The 24,196-nt window shown below is 36.0% G+C and overlaps 3 protein-coding genes across 3 annotated transcripts; all 3 read left to right on the top strand.

Annotated features, from left to right (window-relative positions):
• The first annotated feature begins 7,098 nt into the window (after window positions 1-7,098).
• On the top strand, window positions 7,099-9,154 carry LOC108192278 (transcription factor MYB113). The gene is made up of 3 exons (XM_017372751.2): window positions 7,099-7,357; window positions 7,444-7,573; window positions 8,411-9,154. The coding sequence occupies exons 1-3, from the start codon at window positions 7,216-7,218 to the stop codon at window positions 9,036-9,038; spliced, it is 900 nt and encodes a 299-aa protein (XP_017228240.1). The 5' UTR covers window positions 7,099-7,215; the 3' UTR covers window positions 9,039-9,154.
• Window positions 9,155-14,451: 5,297 nt separating this feature from the next.
• On the top strand, window positions 14,452-16,795 carry LOC108213641 (transcription factor MYB75). Its single transcript, XM_017385443.2, has 3 exons — window positions 14,452-14,852; window positions 15,106-15,235; window positions 15,831-16,795. The coding sequence occupies exons 1-3, from the start codon at window positions 14,711-14,713 to the stop codon at window positions 16,450-16,452; spliced, it is 894 nt and encodes a 297-aa protein (XP_017240932.1). The 5' UTR covers window positions 14,452-14,710; the 3' UTR covers window positions 16,453-16,795.
• A 4,675-nt stretch (window positions 16,796-21,470) lies between these two features.
• LOC108213488 (transcription factor MYB1) lies at window positions 21,471-23,985 on the top strand. The gene is made up of 3 exons (XM_017385289.2): window positions 21,471-21,787; window positions 22,037-22,166; window positions 23,208-23,985. Exons 1-3 carry the CDS (start codon window positions 21,658-21,660, stop codon window positions 23,848-23,850), a joined length of 903 nt encoding a protein of 300 aa, XP_017240778.1. The 5' UTR covers window positions 21,471-21,657; the 3' UTR covers window positions 23,851-23,985.
• Window positions 23,986-24,196: the final 211 nt, after the last annotated feature.

The following is a 24,196-nucleotide window of genomic DNA, read 5'->3' as shown; positions in this document are numbered from 1 at the left end:
GTCTGACACTCAATTTTCAGTTTCTCAAACTCAATAAATTGAGCTTCTAAGGCACTGTTCCTATCACTAAGAAAGGTGTTAGCTTCCTTAATTCTACTGTTTTCCTTAGTGAGAGATTTTAAAGAAACATGCAAATGATACAATTCTGTAGACATTTCATTAATGGTAGCATTGCATTCATCTTTAGTTAACTCAACTAGGTTTGTAGTGAATACCTGACTACTGCTTCCAATGTTTTCTTCTTGATCTGTGGAGTTGGCCATTAGAGCTAGATTGACAAACTCCTCCTCTTCATCAGAATCATCTCCAGCTGCCCAATCATCCTTTGTGATGAATGCTCTTTCCTTTTGTTTGAGAAGTTCATAGTATTTCTTTTTGTAGTCAATATTTTCACTTGACTTCTTCTCAACTTTAGGCTTTCTGCACTCATTTGCAAAGTGACCTGCATTCCCACAATTGAAGCACTTGAATTTTGATCTGTCAACCATGCTTCTGTCAGACTTTTGATTGCCTTTGAATGATTTTGCAGAATTGAAATTCTTTTTGAATTTCAGTTTGGAGAATCTCCTTGATAGGAAGGCTAGATGTTCATCAATTCCATCACTTTCTTCACCAGAATCAGCTCCATCTTTCTCTTTTCTCTTTCCTTTGCTTGACTCTGAGCTCTCTTCTTTGACCAACTTCTCAGTTTCTTCAACTTGAGACTTTCCCTTGTCCTTGACAGTATCCTCTAGAGATGCAACTAGAGCCACAGATGAATGCCCTTTCTTTTGGCTTTTCTCAATCTCTTCATCTTGCTCCATTTCAAGCTCATAAGTCTTTAAGGTTCCATACAGTCACTCTAGAGTATAGTCTTTAAATTCTTGTGTATTTCTGAGAGAGACTGTCATGGGTTTCCATTCTTTGGGAAGAGCTCTTAAGAATTTCAAATTTGAATCCTTAACTTGATATACTCTTCCAAAGAGTTTTAGACCATTTAACAGTTTTTGAAATCTGTTAAATGTATCACTCAAACTTTCACCAGCCTTGAAATGGAATGACTCATATAAGCTGCATTTTGTTCTCTCTTACTTGCTCATTCCCTTCACAGATGGTCCTGATGGTGTCCCAAACTTCTTTGGCACTTGTGCAGCTTATAACACTATCAATCATTTCTTGATCCAAACCATTGAACAGAAGGCATGGTTTTCTTGTCCTTGTGCACTTCTTCAGTATCTTCTTGAGAATACTCATGGATAGGTTTTGGAATCATCTTACCTGCCATGTCTTCACCATCAGCTCCCATACTGGTGCAGACCTTCATGGGGACATGAGGTCCTTTTTCAATGCAGTTCACATAGCTTTCATCAATGGACAACAGATGCAGATGCATTCTCACTTTCCAGTGAAAATAGTTGTCTTTGTCAAGAACAGGAATCTTCACTCCAGCATCCTTCTTTCCCATCTTTCTTTAGCAGTGTTGATCTTTTTCCCTGTTTGTTGGCAACCTCGCTCTGATACCAATTGTTATTTTACACCAACTATAAGAAAGATTGTAGAAGGGGGGGTTGAATACAATCTTTTACAAATTAAAAGATTCAAGGAACAGTACACTTAATCATAGTAAAACAGGAAACACCAAGTATTTAAAAATACGGGTGGATTGAATGATCCACCCGTGAGATTTTATATAGAAGAATCTGTGGATTGATTACAATTCGCACAGCTGCTGGTTCATCACTCAAACAAGTTCTAACTTTCAGATTTTTCTCTCAAGTAATTTGAACAAGTTCAACTGATGCTTCTAACTTGGTTATATACTCCAAGTTTTACAAAGCTTTTAGCTAGATTACAAAATGCACTCTAATCTAAAAACAATGCTGCACAACTTTGTCTTATGCATGCTTTCTGAGATGTCTTCATCTTTGACCATCATCTTGATTTGATCCAGATTGCACTGCATGAGATAAGTATGTTTCTGCTTCTTCTTTATTTTCCTAATTAGGCTTCCATGTCTATTTTAGTGTAATTCGATCCATGTGATTTGTCAGACTTAAGCTCTAGTCACTTTCAACTGCTCTTTGCTTCATCAGTTGAGAGTTCTGGTTACTTTCAACTGCTCTTGACTTCATCAGTTGAATGATGTGCTGGGCTCATCAGTTGAATGAATTACAAACTTCATCAGTTGAATGCTGTTCCAGTCTCATCAGTTGAATTCCTCAACATCATCAGTTGAATACTTTGTCTTCAGTTGAATGCTTGATTTTCATCAGTTGAAACATCATCCAGTCTTCATCAGTTGAATAGTTACATCTCATCAGTTGAATATCCTTCAATTAGATAAAATTACATGGCATTGGATATTTACAATTAGCCATCTTATTCTACCCATCCGTTGATAATTCCCAAAGATAAGAAATATAACAATTACAACTGAAATTTAATAAAGATTCTAAGTAAGACATGTTACAAAATGTTTATGTTATCATCAAAAATTATTGATTCCTAACAAAACCCAAGACAATTGCAGAACTCGACCAACTGAGTCCGGAACTCCCCAGCCGCTCCAGGCGCGCCAAAATCCGTCCTCACCTTCTTGTCATCGGTCTCTATGTATGGCATAAAGGCCAGATCCAGACCCTTTAACATGATAACCTCACCGTTCCAACCCTTCAAAGAACTCTGATGAATAACCGGGCTTACGAACCTGGAGCCCAAGCCACATTCCTTTGAACGGAAGCGCAATTCATACAGAGGCTTCACCCCGGACTTCTTAAACTGAAACAGCATGTGGAACAGCTTCAGAGTCGGGTAATAATTCTTCTTGTTGCACGCCCATAGAAACCAAGTCATCCACTTCACCGCATTCGGGGTCAACTGCATCGGGGAAACCTTCCATTCATACTTACACAAATGTTTAAAGAAAACATGCCACCTCGGGTTCCACCCAGACCGGAGGTGCTCCATCCACACCGGGACAAAACCATCAGCAAGTCGGTGATATATCTTCTCCCCGGGCTCGGGCCACCTCCACTCGATCTCTGGAGGCAGTTGGAAAGTTGTCCGGATCATCCGGTCAGCCGCTTCCGGAGACATCTCCTTAATATGATTCCTCACCGGGTATGGAGCCCGGATCCCAGACAGCTTCCGGAATCTCTCATCAAATTCTTCTTTATTATAAGGTCCCAACCTCCCGTTGGGATGCTTAAGCCTATAAAAGCCGGACATATTGGCGTAGAAACTTTTTTCCTCCACCAGAGGACCCTTGGTGATAAAATAGGACTTGGAGTCCCCCCATATCCCATCCGGAGTCATTATTACTTGCTTACCGGACGTGATTACCACATCTTGGTGGGCGGATACCACACCGGACTCCGCAACTTCCCTCTCGGCCATCTTCACCCGGGCTCGATAAGCAAGGGTCTGAACTTCGTCTGTATCCGTATCACTGGAACCTTCCCTGGGGACACCAGTATAGGCAACGATATTTCTCCTAGGCCGTCTAGGGATCCGGACCATGGACCTAGATAAAAGAGCAATCCGGGTCAATTTTAAAGAAAGAATTCACAGAAGTTGTTATAAATTTTATTTAGGTCCGGATCCCATCCTAATTCTATGTGAAAAGCGTACCAAAGGGAAAGAAAACAACCAAGTACAACGAGAGAACACCCGGGTTCCCCTAAACTAATACATACCTACCCGGATCCACTCTTCAAACCTACAGAGAAAAATACTATGTACTAAAAAGCTACCCGGGTCCAACATATACCACAACGGCGTACAATCCTCACAAGCTAAGAAACTGCCAGAGCATGACTACATCTACCCGGGTCCACCATGAAAACGCATACACCATACTCTACAAAACTACCCGGCCCCTCTCTTATGTCAAATCTACGTGGGGAGAAGAGTACCATATACTAAAAAGACACTCGGGTCCTATATACATACTACAGCACAAAAAGTTTTCCCAAGTACAAAACAAAGCACCCTAAAGCTACCCAACCCGGGCACAATCACCCTACCCTGGTTCAGTTCAAAACCCGAGAAGCCCAAGAGCCGTAAACAGTTTCTAACACATTTTCAAATCCAATTCAAGATCAAACCAAAAACCCTCGCCATATACAAATATACATACATACACACGCAAGATCATTCAACCAAAACTTCAAATCAAAATACGGATTTCCGAAGATCAAAACCCCAAGACAAAATACAAACAGCAAACCACAAAAGAAGCCCATGAGACATTGCAAATCGAAGCATGGCAAGTCGAAATACGGGAAGTTAAAAGATCAAAACCACGAAGAACACTTGTACAAAACTCGCGAGTAGAAGCATGGCATCCATTCAAAGTAAAAGCAGTAAAAGAGCGAAGAAAGAGCGCACTCACCGAAATCAAAGTCGAGAAGGGGAAGCAAGACAACCGCAAACACTCGAACTCTCGCAATCCACAAAAGCACACACGGAAGCTTTCGAAGTATCGAAGAAGAAAGAACAGAGGCGAAAATAAAAAACAAGAAATGAGAAGGGACCTTATATTTATAGCCACACCAGTAGGCTGCGTGGCAATTTCCTATTGGCTGTATAGCAATTATTACAGCCGTTTATTATTACCCCTCCTCAAAAGACGCGTCAGTACAACTTCCGAGACACTCAACCCGTTCAAATTCTACACACCTCAACCGTTTCACCATCCCTCGACCCGGACGACTTCCCCACCAGGGTCCACAAATACAGAGGTACAGAGATCAGCGAGATTCACCCGACCTGGATCCCTCCACTAGCTTCCACCCTCACCCGGGTCTACTCGAGTAGAAGAGCAAACATAAACTCCTATATCTACCCGGATCTATCAAGGCCGGGGGGCAAGAATAAACCTCCACTCTTATCCGGATCCACTCGATCGGGGAAACAAAGCAGAAACTCCACTCTACTCCCTCACATAGAGAATCTATATAAGGGAGTGGGGGGCAAATGATGTGGAGTAACCCGGGTTGTCCAAACTCGGGCGCACACGAGGACCATGATCCCCGGAAAGCATAATCTCTCAATCCTACCAGGGTACATCACCCGGGAGGGGTGTTGGACCCGGGTACGGCTTAACCATACTCCTCGACCGGGGTCCATACATGTACCAGCCGACACTTGCTGCACAAGTCACAGACTGACACAATGAAGACAAAACATAACGGTCAACTACTGGCGATAGAGACAAGCCAGAGAACATTCCAAAATACTACTCCTACGCTGACACCTGGACACGTGTAGGGGATCAAACCCTTACACGTGTAGGACTAGGATCCAGGTACGCCCCCTTAAACCCTAATCTTTGGCCTATAAATAGACCAAGGATCCAGAGTTTAAGGGTAACTTACTTCTCTTTACACTCATTCTTTGCACACACTCAAGCACTCAGTTTAAATACAAACACATACAGCCACCATACAGCCATCACACAGCCACCATACATCACCTTCACCCACCACATATAGATAGCTTATTTCCTGTTCATCTATTCCGATTCCTGCACTCATTCTCACGCCGGAGGCGCCGCGGGGCTCAAACCCCCCTCCGGCGTTGTTTTGCAGACTCTCATCCAGCAGCTACACCGCAAGACACCAGTGCACGACGGAGGAGTTACCGGAACGGGATCTGGAGTTATCAGGTGGGGCATGACGGGAATTGCCCGTCTCCCATCTTCCCATAAATTGCATATCGATCGAAGATTGCAGAAGAAAAGTGGCACCTATTTTACTCGGAGAGCATCCCCTCACTCCCCCACACAGGCTCTCTCTTCTTCTCTAACCCCACACAGGCAGTCCAGTATATTTGTCATTATGACCTGTTCGACTAGACAGAATTAGGTGTGAATAGCTTGTCTAGGCGCGCGATCGGGCCACCGATACGCATCAGTACAGATATGGGAAACTCTTTAATATGTATTCCAAGAATTCATAAATGAGATGGCTAATTATTGAAACTTTAGTCAGAAAATTGCTCACAGTGTTTCTGTACTTTTCCTTGAAGAATATATATAATCTAGGAAGTAGAGTGTGAGTGCGTGATGTGTAACGTAGAATTATGAAAATTCGACATATTTAAAATTGTGGGATTTGAGTACAGAAAAGATTTGGCTTATATTAATGTATTAAATATATATGTAGTATATATAAATTTCAATTTTTTTACTATACTAATTAGACATCTAAATAAGTTTATTATATTTAATTATATGTGTGATATTTTACTTGATAAAATAATATGCATTCTAATATATTTAATCGATTAAGTTTTAATTATCTTCATCATATTCTCTCGGAGACAAGAATATTGGTGCATCAAAGTACTCAAGTGAAGAATGTTTGCTTTCTAGTATATAAATGTAATGTTCCTGCTCGCGTACGCAAAAGAGAAGTCAAGTTCTGTAAAACATTACCAAAATTTAGATAATATATTTTTCAATCGAAGAAGGAATAAATATCACAAAAAGGCAAAATACAAGATATATATGGATTATTTGCAGTTAATTTCTTTCTTATACTTCTAAAAAGAACTTCTTTCTTATACCAATATAAACAGTTTGAATAGTTTCTATAAATCTATCTACTTTTCTTCAAATATATGAATTTATAAGGTTTTATTAATTATGAGTCACTGACTTGTCAAACTAATTATTTTGAGGAAAAAATTAATATCTGTAAATTATGAAAAGTTAAAATCAAACTCGATCATGGTGACCAGGTTGATGTAGACTTGAATGTGGACAACGCATATTAGTAATTTTGTTTTTAGTTGGGTATATATTTGTGGTTTTAAATTAGGCAATTTTTAAGCATTATTTTGAAATTTCAGGTCACAGTTGGAAAAAAAAAGTAAAAATTAACAGTTTTCACTGTGGGAGCTAGTAGTTAATTTGTTTAATACATATAAGGTTAAGGATTACGTGTAACTAGTGATTAAAAGTTGTGACTTGTGAAGGACAAAAATAATTTTTGATTTACGGAGTTAATGTAATTCAAATAACTAAGATGATAAAATCCAGTTAATTATTCTGGGCAACCAGTGGCTCATGGATGTACATATGTTGTGGAGGAAAAAGAAGCACGTGGAAGTGAAAATATTAAGCTAAAGTCACAATCTCTATATAAGAAATGCATAATGTAAGTTCCAAGCAGACAACACACATCAGAAGATCAATCTATCTAGAACAGTACTTGAAGTCAGAAGAGTAGAATGCATCCAAAGGCTTTGAAGAGTTCCAGTAACCCTTTGAAGCTGCGAAAAGGTGCATGGGGTTCCGATGAGGATGCTCTTCTCAGAAAATGCATTGAGAAGTATGGTGAAGGAAAGTGGCATCTTGTCCCTCGGAGAGCAGGTACACAATTCTTCCCACAATTAAGTTGAATTATGTATATTACTATCATGTTCCTGGTGATGTAAATAGTTTTGTTCATACTGCAGGGTTGAATAGGTGTCGAAAAAGCTGTAGACTGAGGTGGCTCAACTATCTTCGACCAACGATAAAGAGAGGAGACTTTGCTGCTGATGAAGTGGATCTCATGATGCGACTTCACAAGCTACTGGGAAACAGGCAAGCTCACTACATGAAATGATGAACTTTATTAAGCTAGAGACGACAACATCAGTCGTTTTTTTTACTAGTAGTAAGCAAAACTAAAATATTAACTTTAATTCTATGCGCAATCTGAGTCAGGTCCAAGATGTGGAACAGTTTGAGTTTCAAAACTTGCGTACCTTATTATAATGGAGCTAGGAACTTATTTTTGGTTTACTTTTTGATTAGTTCAATTTGAAGATGTTTTCAAAATGCCAATCAAAGTGAGTACTGTATCAAACCTCAATGAAATTATTATAATTCGAATTCGAGTCACAGAAATATTCGAATTAATGCCATTTGGAAACACTAATAAACAAAGAACCAAGAGGCCCTAGCTTATCCGCGCCTGACCGATATCTTAACAATTGTCCGGACCCAGCTTATCATTATAATTTGCAGTACTTCCTGTGGGCTATGGGTATGTTGAAGCTGTCGGAGCTGTCTACCTAGTTAATTATAGAGGAATTTTCTCTTACTCTTTTTAATAAGTGAGTACTATGATTGCTCACATGTATTAAACTTTAAAAAAAGTGACTTTTTACATAAAGAAGTCGATTAGAAGTGAGAAATAAATAAGTTAATAAAGTGTTGGGAAAATAAGTGAAACCTCCGATAGAGAAAGAGAAACTAGCATTCTCAACTTCTTAAAAATATTCTGGTTATTTACGCAAAAGGGTCAAGAAAAACAGAAAACGAGAAAAGAGGAAACAAACAGGGGCATTAACTTCTTATAATAAAATTCGAGTAATCATGTTAGTTTAACTAATTCCCGAAAGCATGTGTTAAATCATCTTTTTTTGTTGTATGTAGATGGTCACTAATTGCCGGAAGACTACCGGGAAGGACAGCCAATGACGTGAAAAACTTCTGGAACACAAACGTTCAGAAAAAGCTTACAACTAGCAGCAACCATGGACAGACCGAAGTGGTGAAAGCGCAAGAGGTTGTGAATAAAAATCAAACAAGTAACGCCGGAACTAGTGCTGCTACTACCCATGTAGTTGTGAAGCCTCTTCCCCGGACCTTATCAAAAGGGACAAGCGTACCCTGCTACAATCCAAATGCCATAGGGCACAAGCTCTCTCCTTGGCCCGGGGGAATGGTATATAATAAAATTAGCAGCAGCAACAACAATAATAATAGTTGTATGGCTATGAACAAGACGTTATCTCCGGCAGCAGCTCTGCCAGATCAAGATGGAACTGAGTGGTGGAAGAATTTGTTTGCGGAAATTGGGATCCAGGGTCAAGAAGAAGGCTCATTAGAGGGACATTTAGTGGCATCCTCAAGTGGTTCAGAAAATCTAGAGGCTGAAAGAGGTCTGATTCGGAAGATGGATGAATCGTTCGCCCCAGCAACGGAAGCTGGCTTAGTAGGAGATGATGGCCGGAGTTGCTGGAGTGACATTTGGGACCTTCTTAACTTGGATTATAGTTAATTAAGTTGCAATAAGAATGCATTTCTGAGCCAGGCTAATAAGCAATGATTGTAAGTTATATCAATTATCCAGTCTAGTTAAGTTTGTTAATATGAATATCAAAGTTCTTCATTGTACGTCTTGGGCACCAACAATTAATCACTCTTGTATGTTGACTACACGTGCAGCTCCTGTCCTCGTCACCTTAAATTGGGTGCACCAGGAGCATCTCTAGCTGGATGTATTACTAAATCGTTATTTAAAAAGAGACGTTAATATATTAAATATCATGATAATTTTAACCTTACTTCTTATATTGAAAAGTTTGAGAAAAAAGTGAGTAGAATTCAAAAATATATGTTAAGAGTTTTGATATCCTTCGAAAGAGAGGTGTGATAGAAGACTCTTAAAACTATAAAAATCACTGGAGTAAACATTATTTTTCAAATGTTCTTTAAATATAAAATTATGAGTTTGTTTGAGTAGCTCATTAAAGATATTCTAAATTACTTCTAACTTGTTGAACATGTCAATGAGTTTCCTAATTGACTCCTATATAAATATAAGAGAAAATATTTATAATTTCCTAACAAGTTAATACATTATTAGAATTCTGAACTCCAATAATGATATTTATATTCAATTGTAACATTATATTAATTAAATGGATGAACATGAATATTTTATTACAATAAGAGTCCGGTAATGACTCTTCAAAGATAAGAGAGTCTTTTCCCCTCTAGCCAGATCCATTCTGGCCTAGGGCTCCTCCTTTTCAAGTGTTTGAGAGTATTTTGCTTTTTTTTTTTTTTTTTATCGGTGCCTGTCTCTCGGGGGTGGCACGTGGCCCCCCTTCTCCAACTTAGTAGTAGACTTCTACAGAATTTTGTATGGCTCGGCTTGCGGATAGAAATTTTATATTGTCCTAGGTTTATTTTCTTGAATGTTTTTCCACAAGTTGGAGCTTATCTTTAGCCTAACAATCAAAAAAATAATTTACGATCTCATCGTGATCACTCCTCTGACATAGAACATCTCAGCACTAAATCTCTTAAAATAGTCATGAAGAGTCTCCCCACTCTTTGCTGGATAGTGACTAGTGTCGTCACGTGGGTGCGTTAGCCATCGTTAATTGAAATTATTTTAAGAAGGGATCTCTCATTTGTTTCCAAGTTCAAACAATTGATCTCGAGACCAATTTTAAGAAATAGAAATAAGTACGCCGACGAAGTGAAGTAGCAAAGAGCCTACAACATGTAGGGCTCGAAACATGAAAATCATCCATTTTTATATTAAAATGTATACAATATGAGGTCGAGTCATTATTTGCATAAAAAATGATTCAAGGCGATGTCTCATAGGGGTAGAAAACTCCGGAATGACTCGAAAGAAAGGGGAACAGACTCTAATAACTGGAGAGAGCCTTTTATCCTCATACATAAATACCAATATACGTCTCAGACCATTCCCATTTTGAACCCATATCTATCATTATCATCATGAATATTACGCTCATAACTATCATCAGAAATTCCACCTTCATGTTTATCAAGAATATCTATTGAAAATGTAAATTGGGAATGATTTTCGAACGCAGGATTTGGATTTCAAAATTTTCTATATATTATAAATTTCAAAATATATTCTTCGATGTTATAAGAAACTAAATATTAAAATTATATAATTAAAATTTGTTTACAAAAAAGAAAAACAAGATGAAAAATCATTCCTTAAAGTTGACTTAACACAAAAAATATTAGTCAAATAATTAATATTGAATACTTGATGCCCCATCCAAGAGAGAGACTCCGTTCCTAGTAACTCTGCTAAATGGTGATTCAACATATATTCTACATCTTGAAATCGAGCCAATTTTGGAGCAGTTTTATGATACTGAAACCAACCAGCAAAAGCATTAACGCTGCAAAAATCAATGCACCAATCAAGGTACAATAGAGTTACAATTTTACTAGTTATTCCAGATGCTCTTCAAAGCTGAAAAAGATCAGAGGTTATTTGTATTCCTCGGAAGCCCCCACCCACATCACCATCAATATTTCTTGTCCCACTATTGGCTAGATCACTTGGGCACTTGGTCCAATGTGAGTCGGATCACTTAGTCATGTTTCATGGTTAGAAAAACAAGTACCATGAAAATACATACATACCACTAAGCCAAAGAAAGATGACGGAGAGTTGTCCGAAATGGGCACTTGAAACTTTTCGAGAGATCTCCTCCAAGATTTTTACTTCTGATTCCGGCCAACGAATAATTATGGAGTTTTGAAGTATTCTTGCCACTTTTATTTATATCCTCGGGTGCAAAATATTTTTTGTTTGCTATGGATCGTCTTTTTCTCTATTTGAAAATGAACAAATTAGTCATAGTAGTTCTAGTAGATTCTATTTAGGGGGTTCTAGCGGATTCTAGTTAGGGGGTCAGTGGGAGAAGATGTACGGTGGTTATGAGTTGGCTGAATGATATTCCCACCCGTCTATATGTATACGTTTTTTTTGGGTGATAGAACAACATTTTAATAGTACTTATATAAAGTATAGTATTATCGTTTATTTTAATTATTTTTGAATAAAATGTTAAATAATAAATTACTATACGTATAAAGTTCTTAAAAATAAATTTCAAAATTATACTTTACAAAAATATTAAAATACATTTCAGGTTTCCTATTTCCGGTATACAACTGAGGACTATTGTGTATGAAGTATAGGAGGAATTATTTAATGCTCAAATGCTCATGAAGACGTTATGGGACCAAGGAAACAAGATCCTGTAGTCATATTACACATGCGCAAGAGTCGATAATATAATGCCGGGAATTCATAAATGAGGTGGTTAATCATTACCACTTTAGTCAGACAATCACTTGCACCACATGTAATTGTATAGTACTCATAGTCCAAACCGTGGAAATGTGAAAATGATCGTTTCTTGTTTTTCCTTCATTTTTCTCATGAAAAGATCAGAGGGACAAACTAAGACCACTTCTCTCCTATTCGCCAGTTACTTGCCCCGACCTGACATGGACACAGCAACTTAAGCATGTATAGATTCGCATAGCTTGATTTTTGAATTTAATTTTTAATATGTTAACTCTGTTGGAAATCCTACTTTGAAGCTGATTTACATTTTATGATTTATCTTTGTTCGTGTATATCAAACTTCTCCTTAACTATGAGGTTAAAATATCTCAATATATGTAAAATATTAAGGTTTTTGTGTATGCGCGTGTGTATTTATATATATCAGGTTCATTAATTCCCAATACCAATAAAAAAGGTATACATATGTTAAGCACAATAGTCCTTGATAAGAAACTTCAAACACGCTAATCTTAAAAAATAATTTAAAATTTTAATTACTCCAATACAAAACAAGTTTAGAATGAAAATTACAAACTAATTTGAACAGTCAAATGAAAATCTAATTTAAAATCAAGTCCTACAAATCCTACCAAGTGATTTATAAATATAGTACTAATTTTTGATATAATTATAATGTATGAATTCTAACATGTTTTATAATTGTGTCTTATAATTAGAATAATAATATATTTGAATTATTATTGGAGAAAGTGAAAAGAGTAGAGTAAAGAGGTGTGTTGAAATATAGATAAGGTTAATTTTTATTGATAAAAATGATTTTAGTCAAGTATGATGGTGCCTTGAAGAAAGATACTTGTTGGATTTCCTGCTATTTTAAGACATTAACAATATAATTCTCGAGCACTTATTTTAGCCAAATACCTAAAATTTAAGCTTACAACATCATTTCAAGATATCGTTAAACTTGCTCTGAAAAATAAGTCTTACAATATCTTAAATCAAAATTTAAGGTATTTGGTAGTGAAGCCATTTTTATTGAAACACATGTCTTCATCCTTAACAAAAATACATTATTAATTACGTCTTTGGAGATGCTCTAATACAGTGTGCGGTCGTTTCTTCTTATTGCGCCGGGGACTGACGTTTTGATGTAGTTTCTGTGGATGTAGTTGTTCGTATAAAAAATATGATGATCGACACTCAGCAAAACAAGTACGTGACTGAATTAGCACACGTCTATAAATAATGAAAATATTAGGATAATACGAAATAAATTAGTTATCAGTGCACTGCATGCACGCTACGGCTAAAAAAGATGCACGTCGAGGGTTGAGCAGATTTAACCACGTAGACGTAAAAGTAATTACTATGTGCAGGGGAAACCTCACTCAGCTGTTACTGTCGAGTGTAGACCGGAGACTGTAGACTTTAGACTTCTACTACGGTACATAGGACTGAGAGTAGGAAAGTGGCACCTCTTTCTCCTTCCCACCCCACACAAAACAATTAATATAATTTGGAATTATGGTCTGTTCGATTGGACATGAGTGTTCATAAACTTCATGACACCGAGGTCTGCCATTCATAAATGCGATGGTTAATTATTGACACTTTAGTCAGAAAATTATTCGTGCTTCAAATGGTTGTACGTACTTTTTCAACAACTTTGGCAAAATGCAATGTTTCTGCATTATATAAATATAGAATCTTCCCTACAAATCTGTAGTATAAATTTCTGTAACTCTACGATATATAAAGTTTAATAGATTATTTTACTGACCCGAAAAAGTACTAATATGCTATCAACCGAATGAAAAGGTAAAATATATCTGTTGTGGAGGAACTATAAATATATATATATTTGTTTTACACAAAAAGAATGAAAGAGTAAATTCCAGAGTTAGTGACCAAAGTTTAGACCGATTTTCAAAAGTTGGCTGGGGTTTCAAATTCTCAAAAACATGATCAAATTTTGGCCCCGCTTTTTAAAAATGCGGCTCCAGCTAAATATCACTTAACGGGAGCCACATTTTTTGAAGAAGCCAAAGTTTGGTCACCTTTCTGAAAATTTGGAACTCATTTTTATCCCCCTGTCCGTTACTCTGTTAGAGCATCTCCAATGGGGGTGCCAAGAGAGGTGCCAAAATGCCATGTGGCATGACATGGCATAACAATCTTTTTGGCTACCCATTGGAGTGATAGGGGTGCCAAGCAAAGTTGCCAATCTTTGGCACCCTCCCAAAATGGGAAAAATTCATTTATTGTCATAAAAGCCTATAATATCCTATCTAATTTTAGATAAACAAAATTATAGTATTTTTGACAACTTTAGTTGCCAACCATTGGAGTGAATATTGATAAGAGGGGTGCCAAAAGTAACTTAAAAGAAAGAGAAAATAAAATATTGATATTTTTGATGAATAAGCATGTTTAGCAACTTTGGTTGGCACCTCACATTGGAGATGCTCTTAGTGACATGTAACGGGAGCCACATTTTAAAAAACGGAGATAAAATTTGGACACCTTTCTTAGAATTTGAAACATTGATCACCAACATTTTGAAAATGTGTGTAAACCTTGGGCACAACTTTGAAATTTACTCAAAATTAAAATAAAGAGCAAGTAATTAGGAAGATAAAACGCAGTTTATTCTGGGCAACCTGTGGCTTATGGATGTGCGTATGTTGTGGCAGAAAAAGAAGCACGTAGAGGTTAACTAGTTGAGCTAGATTGACTATCTGTATAAAACAGATGCAAGCTCCAGGCAGACATCACGCTGCATCATTAGATTGATATTATCTAATATAACTTGAAGCGCAAAGTGTGTAATTATTTGGTGTTAGTGCAGCATGCATTCAAAGGGTATGAAGATTACTGGTAAGCCTTTGAAGGTGCGAAAGGGTGCATGGGGTTCTGATGAGGATGCTCTTCTCAGAAAATGTATTGAAAAGTACGGTGAAGGGAAGTGGCATCTTGTCCCTCGTAGAGCAGGTACTGATCTGTCTCCATAGTCCACACACACGCACACACTGCAACTTGATTAACTTAACACGCGTACCAAATAACATGATAATTGAGACGAGATGTTTTAATTGGTGTTATTTATTTGAATATAAGAACTCATTCCAATCAAAACTTAACGCCTGCTATTTTGTATAAGATTTTGTACTCAATTTTATTTTGAAGTATTTTCTATATATTATCACGTCACTGGTGATGTGTAAATAGTTTTCTTCTTTTGCAGGGTTGAATAGATGCAGAAAGAGCTGTAGACTAAGGTGGCTCAACTATCTACGACCAACTATCAAGAGAGGGGACTTCGATGCGGATGAAGTGGATCTCATGGTGCGGCTTCACAGGTTACTGGGGAACAGGCAAGCTCACTCACTCTCGTACAGCATGAAATGATCATTATATGACGTATATCGTGATTTTAAGTTCATCGAGAGCTAGAGATGATCAACATAGTATTCGATCTGTAATATTTTATTCACTGAAACTATTTATTTGAATCAAGGTTAAAACTCGAATTAAACTAATTAGTTTGCGATTGCAATTCGCAGTTCAGTTATTTGCAATTGTATTGTATTTCGAAGCACAGTCTTTTCCTAATATGAAATCAATATAGAAACAAAGAACCTAGAGGCCCCTAGCTTATAATCCACACTCGAAGAATAGAAGCACTTTTGAAAAGTATTCTTGACAGAAGTTAAGTTGAAAGTTAAGAAAGTTAATTTTTTACAAATTCTACTTCTTATTTGTCTTCTTCTCCACGGAACACAACTTTATAATTTGAAGTTTAAACATGTATGAAACTACAACATCTTTTTTACGAATAAAAGCTTAACATAAACTTCTTAGAAAATAAAATAAGGTTACATGTTAAATACATTATACATGAGCTCTATGTTATGTTAGTTTATACAATCATCTATGCATGTGTAAAATCATGTATGTTATCGAATGTAGATGGTCACTAATTGCCGGAAGACTTCCCGGAAGGACAGCTAATGACGTCAAGAACTTCTGGAACACCAACTTTCAGAAAAAACTTGCAACTACCAGCTACCATGGCCAGAAACAGGTGGTGGAAGGGGAAGAGCTCATTAATCGGAAACAAACATGCAGTGCGACTACTCATGAAGTTGTGAAGCCCCTTCCCCGGACCTTATCAAAAGGGGCAAGCGTACCCTGCTGTAATCTGAATACCCATTGTGACATGCACTCTCCTTTGCCTGGGGAAATAATATATGATAAAATTAGCAGCAGCAACATCAACAACGACAACAATAATAATATAATCATCAACAAGATAACATCACCAGGAACACCGCTGCAAGATCAGGATGGCATCGAGTGGTGGAAGGATATTTTTGCAGAAATAGGGACCCAAGGTCAAGAAGAAGGTTCATTAGAGGGACAGTTAATGGCATCCTCGGGTGGTTTGAAAAATTTAGAAGCTGAAAGTGGTCTAATTTGGAAGAAGGATGAATCATTCGATCCAGCAACTGCAACCACCGCCTTACCAGATGAAGATGTCCGGAGTTGCTGGAGTGACATTTTGGATCTTCTGAACCAGGACTATAGTTGATTAAGTTGCAATAACAATTTAAATGCATTCAGTAGCCAGTCTTTAATTATCGAAAAGAGATTTATAGACAAGTTGTATTAGTATTTTGATGCAGTCTGGTGTTTGTTGATATGAATATGTGTAGTTGTTTATTGTCTTCTGAATAACTTCTTAGGTTACAATATTTATCACGCTTCTATGTTGACTACATGCAGCTCCTATTGTGATCATCAACTTTACAAAATTAACGACGGTGTATTTATATAAAATCGGGTGGCTTTTTTTTTAATGTTAGTATATCATATCATGATTTCTTAGTGTTATGCCACAGCCCAGTTAGAGGAAACAGAATCCCGAAGACAAGGAAAACCAAAGTATATATATCCTTTTCATTCATATCGGCATGAGAGTTAAAACGAACATTTGTGAAATTTGGAGGTTTGAATCGACCAAGTTAAAACATCACGACCGCGTCGGTGCAACTCCAAACTTTGAGGGTACTTAAAAGGTCAAAAAGCCTATTTGTATTTAATATTTGGTGCTACTCGTGACTGTCTGATTGCCGGAATCAAATATCCGACGAAAACTCAACGAGCAGCTGCTCTTTGATAGCGAGTTTCAAACTGATTAGTAGGAGTAGCCGACTTGTTCAGATCCGAGCGGCAGATGTCGCCAGCGAGTCCAGAGAATGATGGTACAAACACCTCAATATAATGAATACAAACATAACTCTATATAGGTAATGAATGACTAAAAAAATACTTGATGTCATACGAAGATTTTATATGATAATCTTGAGTTTGGGAAGGAAAGAAAGAAAGAGGGGGAAAAAAGCGACAACGGGGTAATAGAAAGAAGAACTAGACCTAGTTGAATACATTTTTTTGATCGTTTTCGGTTGAATATATATTTTCGTCCATTTCTGGTCGAAAACTGAAAGGGTGTGGGATTATCACGAAAATTTACAGTTGGAAAATACAGCAAAATTCCAGTAATGAAAATATTTTCGATCATAAATATTTTCAACCAAATCAGCGGGCATGAAAAACTGGTGAGAATAAAATTGACTGCTCCTTTTTTACAGTGACCATATTTGACCAGTTTTAGTCATTTTTTTAACTATTTCAATCAACTAATCTACTATTTCTATTTTCGATCATAAACGGTTGAAAATATCCACATGTCAAAATTAGCGGTCCAATTTAGCCGTTTTTCGTGTAGTGTTTTGTTTTAGTAAATATAGTAAAAAATATTTAGCAGCAACAAATTTAAATTTGCTTGTAAGGGAATTTTTAGTAAAATTTAAAAATTTTAATTCAAAATTGTTTTAGACATGATAAATGTTATGTGTAACCTTTAGTTGAATTTTCTTTTTATGTCTAATTTATAGTTATTTGAAGTCTAACAGAATATTTAACTTATATAGTTTTAGTTGAAAACCAATTTATTATGAATTTTTTTTTTTGACAATGTGTTGTTGCAATCCTTTCACAATATGCTGCAATATCAATAATTGTGTTGAGATAGTGGCAGGGGCCTCATTAATTCTCGGCCGAGTTTGAGTTTGTGTTACCACCAACTCTTATACTTTACCGTTTGAATTAAATTTTGTATTATGAATTTGATTAATAATACCAATTATACTATTTTTTATTTGAATTCTGAAATATTATATAGTTTTTAACGAATTGTTTCATAAATTAAATTGTCGGTATTAAAAATTAAATCAATATATTAAAAAAATTATATAATAATAATTAAAATTTGTAATTTACTTCTGATAATCCACTTAAAATTAAAGGGATCCATTTATTAATAAAAATAGGATAGAATGCCATTGTTGACATAAAACTACAAAATAGAATTCGTGGTCACAAAGATGAAGCGTATACAAATTCAACACCCTAAAGTAAAATAGATAAAAATTTTACGAAAATTTTAAAATAATAGGTGCTGATGCATGAATTTGGCCCCCTATAGAGAGGTGCCTGCGACTTGCCGAGAGTACAAAAATTTTATTGATGAGATCCAGAAGTCGATTATACAATGCCAAGAAATCATAAATGAGATGGTAACATGTTCAACTTAATTTTCTCCGGCAAGGACTGTAGTGCCACAATAGTGATATTAGCGCTACATCCAAATAAGGGGACCTCTCTATCGAACGTACGAAGATACTTCCAGAAAATTAGAAATCGGCATAAAATCCAGAAATACATGGTTTAATAATATAGCGGCCAATAGAACCGAAGGATTCCAATTTGGCTTATTTGACAATGCTTATACCAAGCCGTAAACCATGCTAATTAAATAGGACTTATAAAATATACTAGCTTATATATTTGTATATCAGATATTATCTAAGAACATTCTATCGAATTTATTGATGTGAATTACTGTGTACTGTTTTCTGATCATATTTATTTTCACATTAACGAGAAAAGGAATGATAAAATTCAGTGTAATTGTGGTAAAATCAGTGCCTCCATGTTATATGGCAAATAAAGAGGCACGTCCAACTTTAAGCTAATGATTGGGCTACGTAACGTTTTCAGTTATCCGTTGAACAGGTGGAGAAAGGTAGACAACACATTGGAATGATTTGTGGAATCTAGAAATGAAAGAGCCAACTCTATTTGTATATTTATATAAGGTGAATCGGATCCCCAATCTGCAAGAACTTCAGTATGCATCCCAAAGCTATGGAGAATGTTAGCGCTTTGAAGCTGCGTAAGGGTGCATGGAGTTCAGATGAAGATGCTCTTCTCCGAGAATGCATTCACTACTATGGAGAAGGAAAGTGGCACCTTGTTCCTCAGAGAGCAGGTCTCTCTCTCTCTCTCTCTCTCTCTCTCTCTCCCTCCCCCCTCCCTCTCTCTCTCCACCCCCTCCCCCCCTCTACAAGTTAAGTTATAGGTATATAGGGATTATTTATTTCAGTTTAAGGTTAGTGTAATCAAATTGCACACATGCATGCATGTCCGTGCAGTTTATGTAGGTTAGTTTTGAGGTATTGCAGGGCTGGACAGATGCAGAAAAAGCTGTAGATTAAGGTGGTTGAACTATCTTAGGCCAAGCATGAGGAGAGGGGACTTGAGTGCTGATGAAGTGGATCTTATGATGCGGCTTCACAGGTTACTGGGAAACAGGCAAGCTCACCCTGCTAATTATGAATTATGATGCTCACGGTGCAGCATAATTTGAATTATATTATCACGTTAAGGAATAAAATGTCCATCGAGACATTAATATCATTACTTATTAGACCAGGATATGAATGTTTTAATTTGTACCACCAATTTTCCGTTTATGAATCGATTAATCTCTCACTCGCTAGCTCCGGGCTAACGAGTAACAGTACCACTCGACCACCTCCTTATTACGTACAAGGGATAGCTCAATAATATTCAATTATATTTTGGACATATTATAATTGGCGAAAGACAATAAAAAACATCAAAATCATTTTTTGAAACCTCCATGTGCACCTGTTAAATTTACAAGATGACTATCAATTATCAAAGTTATTAAAATTCTCGGCATATTATTCAGGTTAGGACATCTTAAAAACACGTGATATATATATCCTCAACAGTTTCAGACAGTCGTACATCGAGAATAATATTTGCTCCAGCCCGAATATTCTAAACGAATTGTTTGATTTTAGGAGGAAATTTAATCTTCCGGACATACGCTCACCATGACTCACTCAGTAGCCGTACGTGGTTTTTTGAAAATATAAATTTACTTTATGAATTATTTATAAATATTTTATAGGCTGATATATACACGTGATGGGAGTTTAAGATCTTCAAATGAGTGAAAATAAAAAAACAATAGTGATGGTTTAATAATTATATTTAAATTAAAACAGAGAATTGAAGGCAGGAAAATAGTTATGAATTTTTTAATAAGAAAAATATTATATTTCAAGACCTTCTTTTATCTGGTTTAAACATAAAAAGGTAATATTTTCATTATAAAATCTTTTTTTTTAATTTTACAAAATCTACTTATATTTAGTTTAGAACGCAAAAAAATTAAAAAAAAAATAAGAGGCTTATTCTATTTACAAAACCTACATAAAATTGATTTAGATCATTGAAAATATTAACAATTTTTCATATTTAAATATTATATATAAATATCTTTTGTTATCATGTATATAACTGTTTATCAAGTAATAAGATCTAACGATTCGTATTTATACTGCGATATCTGGAACATATAAAAAATAAAATATGTATTTAAAAAATTATTAAATTAGATTTTATATTTATCTTAAAATGCGTATCGATTATTAAAAGGATTATATACGATTGAATGGGATAGGAGGAGTATAATTAATTTACAATAATTAATAACTAAAAAATTCTTATTATTATGGATATTTACAAACAAGAATTGATTTATAATGACTAGTTTAGTTTAGACTGTATGAACTCAAAATAGGTTTAAGTTCGATCTTAGAATCTTCCATCTACATCGTCCATCTCTTTCTATCTAAGGCTGCAAAATCAACTTTTTTTTAAATGAATTGTATATTGATAGACTCATGTATAACTGTTATTCACTTGCAAGCGTTATTCGTCCAGGATCGTTATTCTGCAAAGCGCCAGGCTATTAATATGACCTTTGATTTGTCTCCTTGTTCTGTACTCGTAATTGTCCTTCACTGTATTTTATAATTGTTTCATAGTTTTTATCTCCCAAACTCAAATATCATCTTGTTCTGCAAATAATGAATTAGAATTAAGAGGAAACCTAAAACCAAAATCAAGAAAATTAATATTAATCTAGTATAAGCAAACACATTTGGGTAATTTATTTGCTCAGGAGAGAGGTTTGACACGAACGTGTTGGGCTATTATATAGATAAGTAGATAAGTAGATTTAGTGACCCGTGAAAATACTAATATGATATGCTATCAACTGAATGAAAACGTAAAATATTTATCTGTTGTAAAGAAATAAATATTGTTTTACGCAAAAAAAATAAAAATAGAAAGAGAACAAGTAATTAGGATGATAAGAAGCAGTATATTCTGGGGTGGCTTATGGATTTACGTATGTTGTGGCGGAAAAAGAAGCACGTAGAGGTTAACTAGTTGAGCTAGATTGACTATCTGTATAAAACAGATGCGAGCTCCAGGCAGACAGCACGCTGCATCATTAGATTGATATTTATCTAATACTAACTTGAAGCGGAAAGTGTGTTCAAAGGATATGATCAAGAGCACTGGTAATCCTTTGAAGGTCCGAAAGGGTGCATGGGGTTCTGATGAGGATGCCCTTCTCAGAAAATGTATTGACAAGTATGGTGAAGGGAAGTGGCATCTTGTCCCTCGTAGAGCAGGTACAGATCTCTCTCCATAGTCCACACACGCACACACTGCAACTTAATTAACTCAACACGCGTACCAAATAACGTGATAATTGAGACGAGATGTTTTAATTGGTGTTATATATTTGAATATAAGAACTCGTTCCAATCAAAACTTAACACGTGTTATTTTGTGAAAAAATTTGTACTCAATTTTATTATGAAGTATTTTATCATCACATTACTGGTGATGTGAATGTAAATAGTTTCCTTCTTTTGCAGGGTTGAATAGATGCAGAAAGAGCTGTAGACTAAGGTGGCTCAACTATCTACGACCAACTATCAAGAGAGGGGACTTCGCTGCGGATGAAGTGGATCTCATGGTGCGGCTTCACAAGTTACTGGGAAACAGGCAAGCTCACTCACTCGTACAGCATGAAATGATATTAAATGACGTATATCATGATTTTAAGTTTCATGAGGTAGAGATGATCAACACATATAGTTTCCTCTAGCTAATATTTTTATTCGCTCAAACTATTATTTGAATTTAAATCATGCTAAAAGCTCTAATAAAACTAATCAGTTTGCGCGTGCAATTCGCAGTTCAGTTATTTGCAGTTGTATTCTATTTCAAAGCACAGTCTTTTCTTAATAAAACAAAAAAGAAACAAAGAAACCTAGCTTATAATCCACACTCGTAGAATTTCTTAGCAATTGTCTGGACCCAGCTGTTTATCATTATAAGTTATGACTCACAAGTCCTGGAGGTATGACATAACTATAAAAAAAATTCTGATTAATTAGAGTCGAACTATGTGCCTCTTTTGCAACGAGAAACACATTCTTTTAATAAAAGACATGCTTGTGCTTTTTCTTTGAATCATTTGTGTTAAAATTAGAAACACTTTCGAAAAGTATTCTCGAGAGGAGTTAATTAGTTGAAAATTAAGAAAGTTAATTTTTTACAAATTCTACTTCTTATTTGTCTTCTTCTCCATGGAACTCAGCCAAACATATATATCTCACGCAACTTTTTATCATTTGAAGTTTTAACATGTATGAAACTATGGGCGTTTGGCACGGGCTTATAAGCTCGGCTTCTGAATTATAAGTTAGAAGCACTTATTGTACCGTTTGTGTAAAAAGTCAAGAAGTACTTAAAAAAAGCTACGATTACTAGCTTTTGTCTCACGGTTTCTACTTATTTCCCAAACACTTTTATCACTTATAAGTCTTAACTTGCTTCTAACTTCTACTTCACTTTTTTACTTTAAGCAATAAGCATTTATTTTAAGCTCACCCAAACAGCCCAGTAACATTCTTACAAATAAAAACTTAATATAAACTTCTTACAAAAATAAAGTTGCATGTTAAATACAAGAGCTCTATTTTATGTTGCTTTACACAATCATCTATGCATGTGTTAAATCATGTGTGTTATTGAATGTAGATGGTCACTAATTGCCGGAAGACTTCCCGGAAGGACAGCTAATGACGTTAAGAACTTCTGGAACACCAACTTTCACAAAAAACTTACAACTACCAGCTACCATGGCCAGAAACAGGTGGTGGAAGAGGAAGAGCTCATTAATCGGAAACAAACAAGCAGTGCGACTACTAGTAATGCGAGTACTCATGAAGTTTTGAAGCCCCTTCCCCGGACCTTATCAAAAGGGGCAAGCATACCCTGCTGTAATCTGAATACCCATTGTGACATGCACTCTCCTTTGCCTGGGGAAATAATATATGATAAAATTAGCGGCAACGACATTAACAACAATGACAACAATAATAGTAATATAATCATCAACAAGATAAAATCACCAGCAACACCGCTGCAAGATCAAGATGGCATCGAGTGGTGGAAGGATATTTTTGCAGAAATAGGGACCCAAGGTCCAGAAGAAGGTTCATTAGAGGGACTGTTAATGGCATCCTCAGGTGGTTTGAAAACTTTAGACGCTGAAAGTGGTCTAATTTGGAAGAAGGATGAATCATTCGATCCAGCAACTGCAACCACCGCCTTACCAGATGAAGATGTCCGAAGTTGCTGGAGTGACATTTGGGATCTTCTCAACCAGGACTATAGTTAATTAAGGTGCAATCACAATTTAAATGCATTATTCATTAGTCAGTCCTTAATTATCAAAAAGAGATTTGTAGTTAGGTTGTATCAGTACTTTGATGCAGTCCGGTGTTTGTTGATATGAATATGTGTAGTTGTTTATTGTCTTCTGAATAACTTAATTCTTAGGTTCCAATATTTATCACGCTTCTGTGTTGACTACATGCAGCTTCTATTGTGATCATCACCTTTACAAAATTAACGACGGTGTATTTATATAAAATCAGATTATTGTTAGGATTAGGCGCTTACCAGTTGTTCTAAAAACCCGAGCTTGTAGAGAAAGTGCTACCTTATTTCCTTATACATAGCAC

This window comes from Daucus carota, chromosome 3 (genome assembly GCF_001625215.2).
Source record: "Daucus carota subsp. sativus chromosome 3, DH1 v3.0, whole genome shotgun sequence".
Taxonomy (NCBI): domain Eukaryota; kingdom Viridiplantae; phylum Streptophyta; class Magnoliopsida; order Apiales; family Apiaceae; genus Daucus; species Daucus carota.
This window is presented reverse-complemented; position numbering and strand designations above follow the sequence as displayed.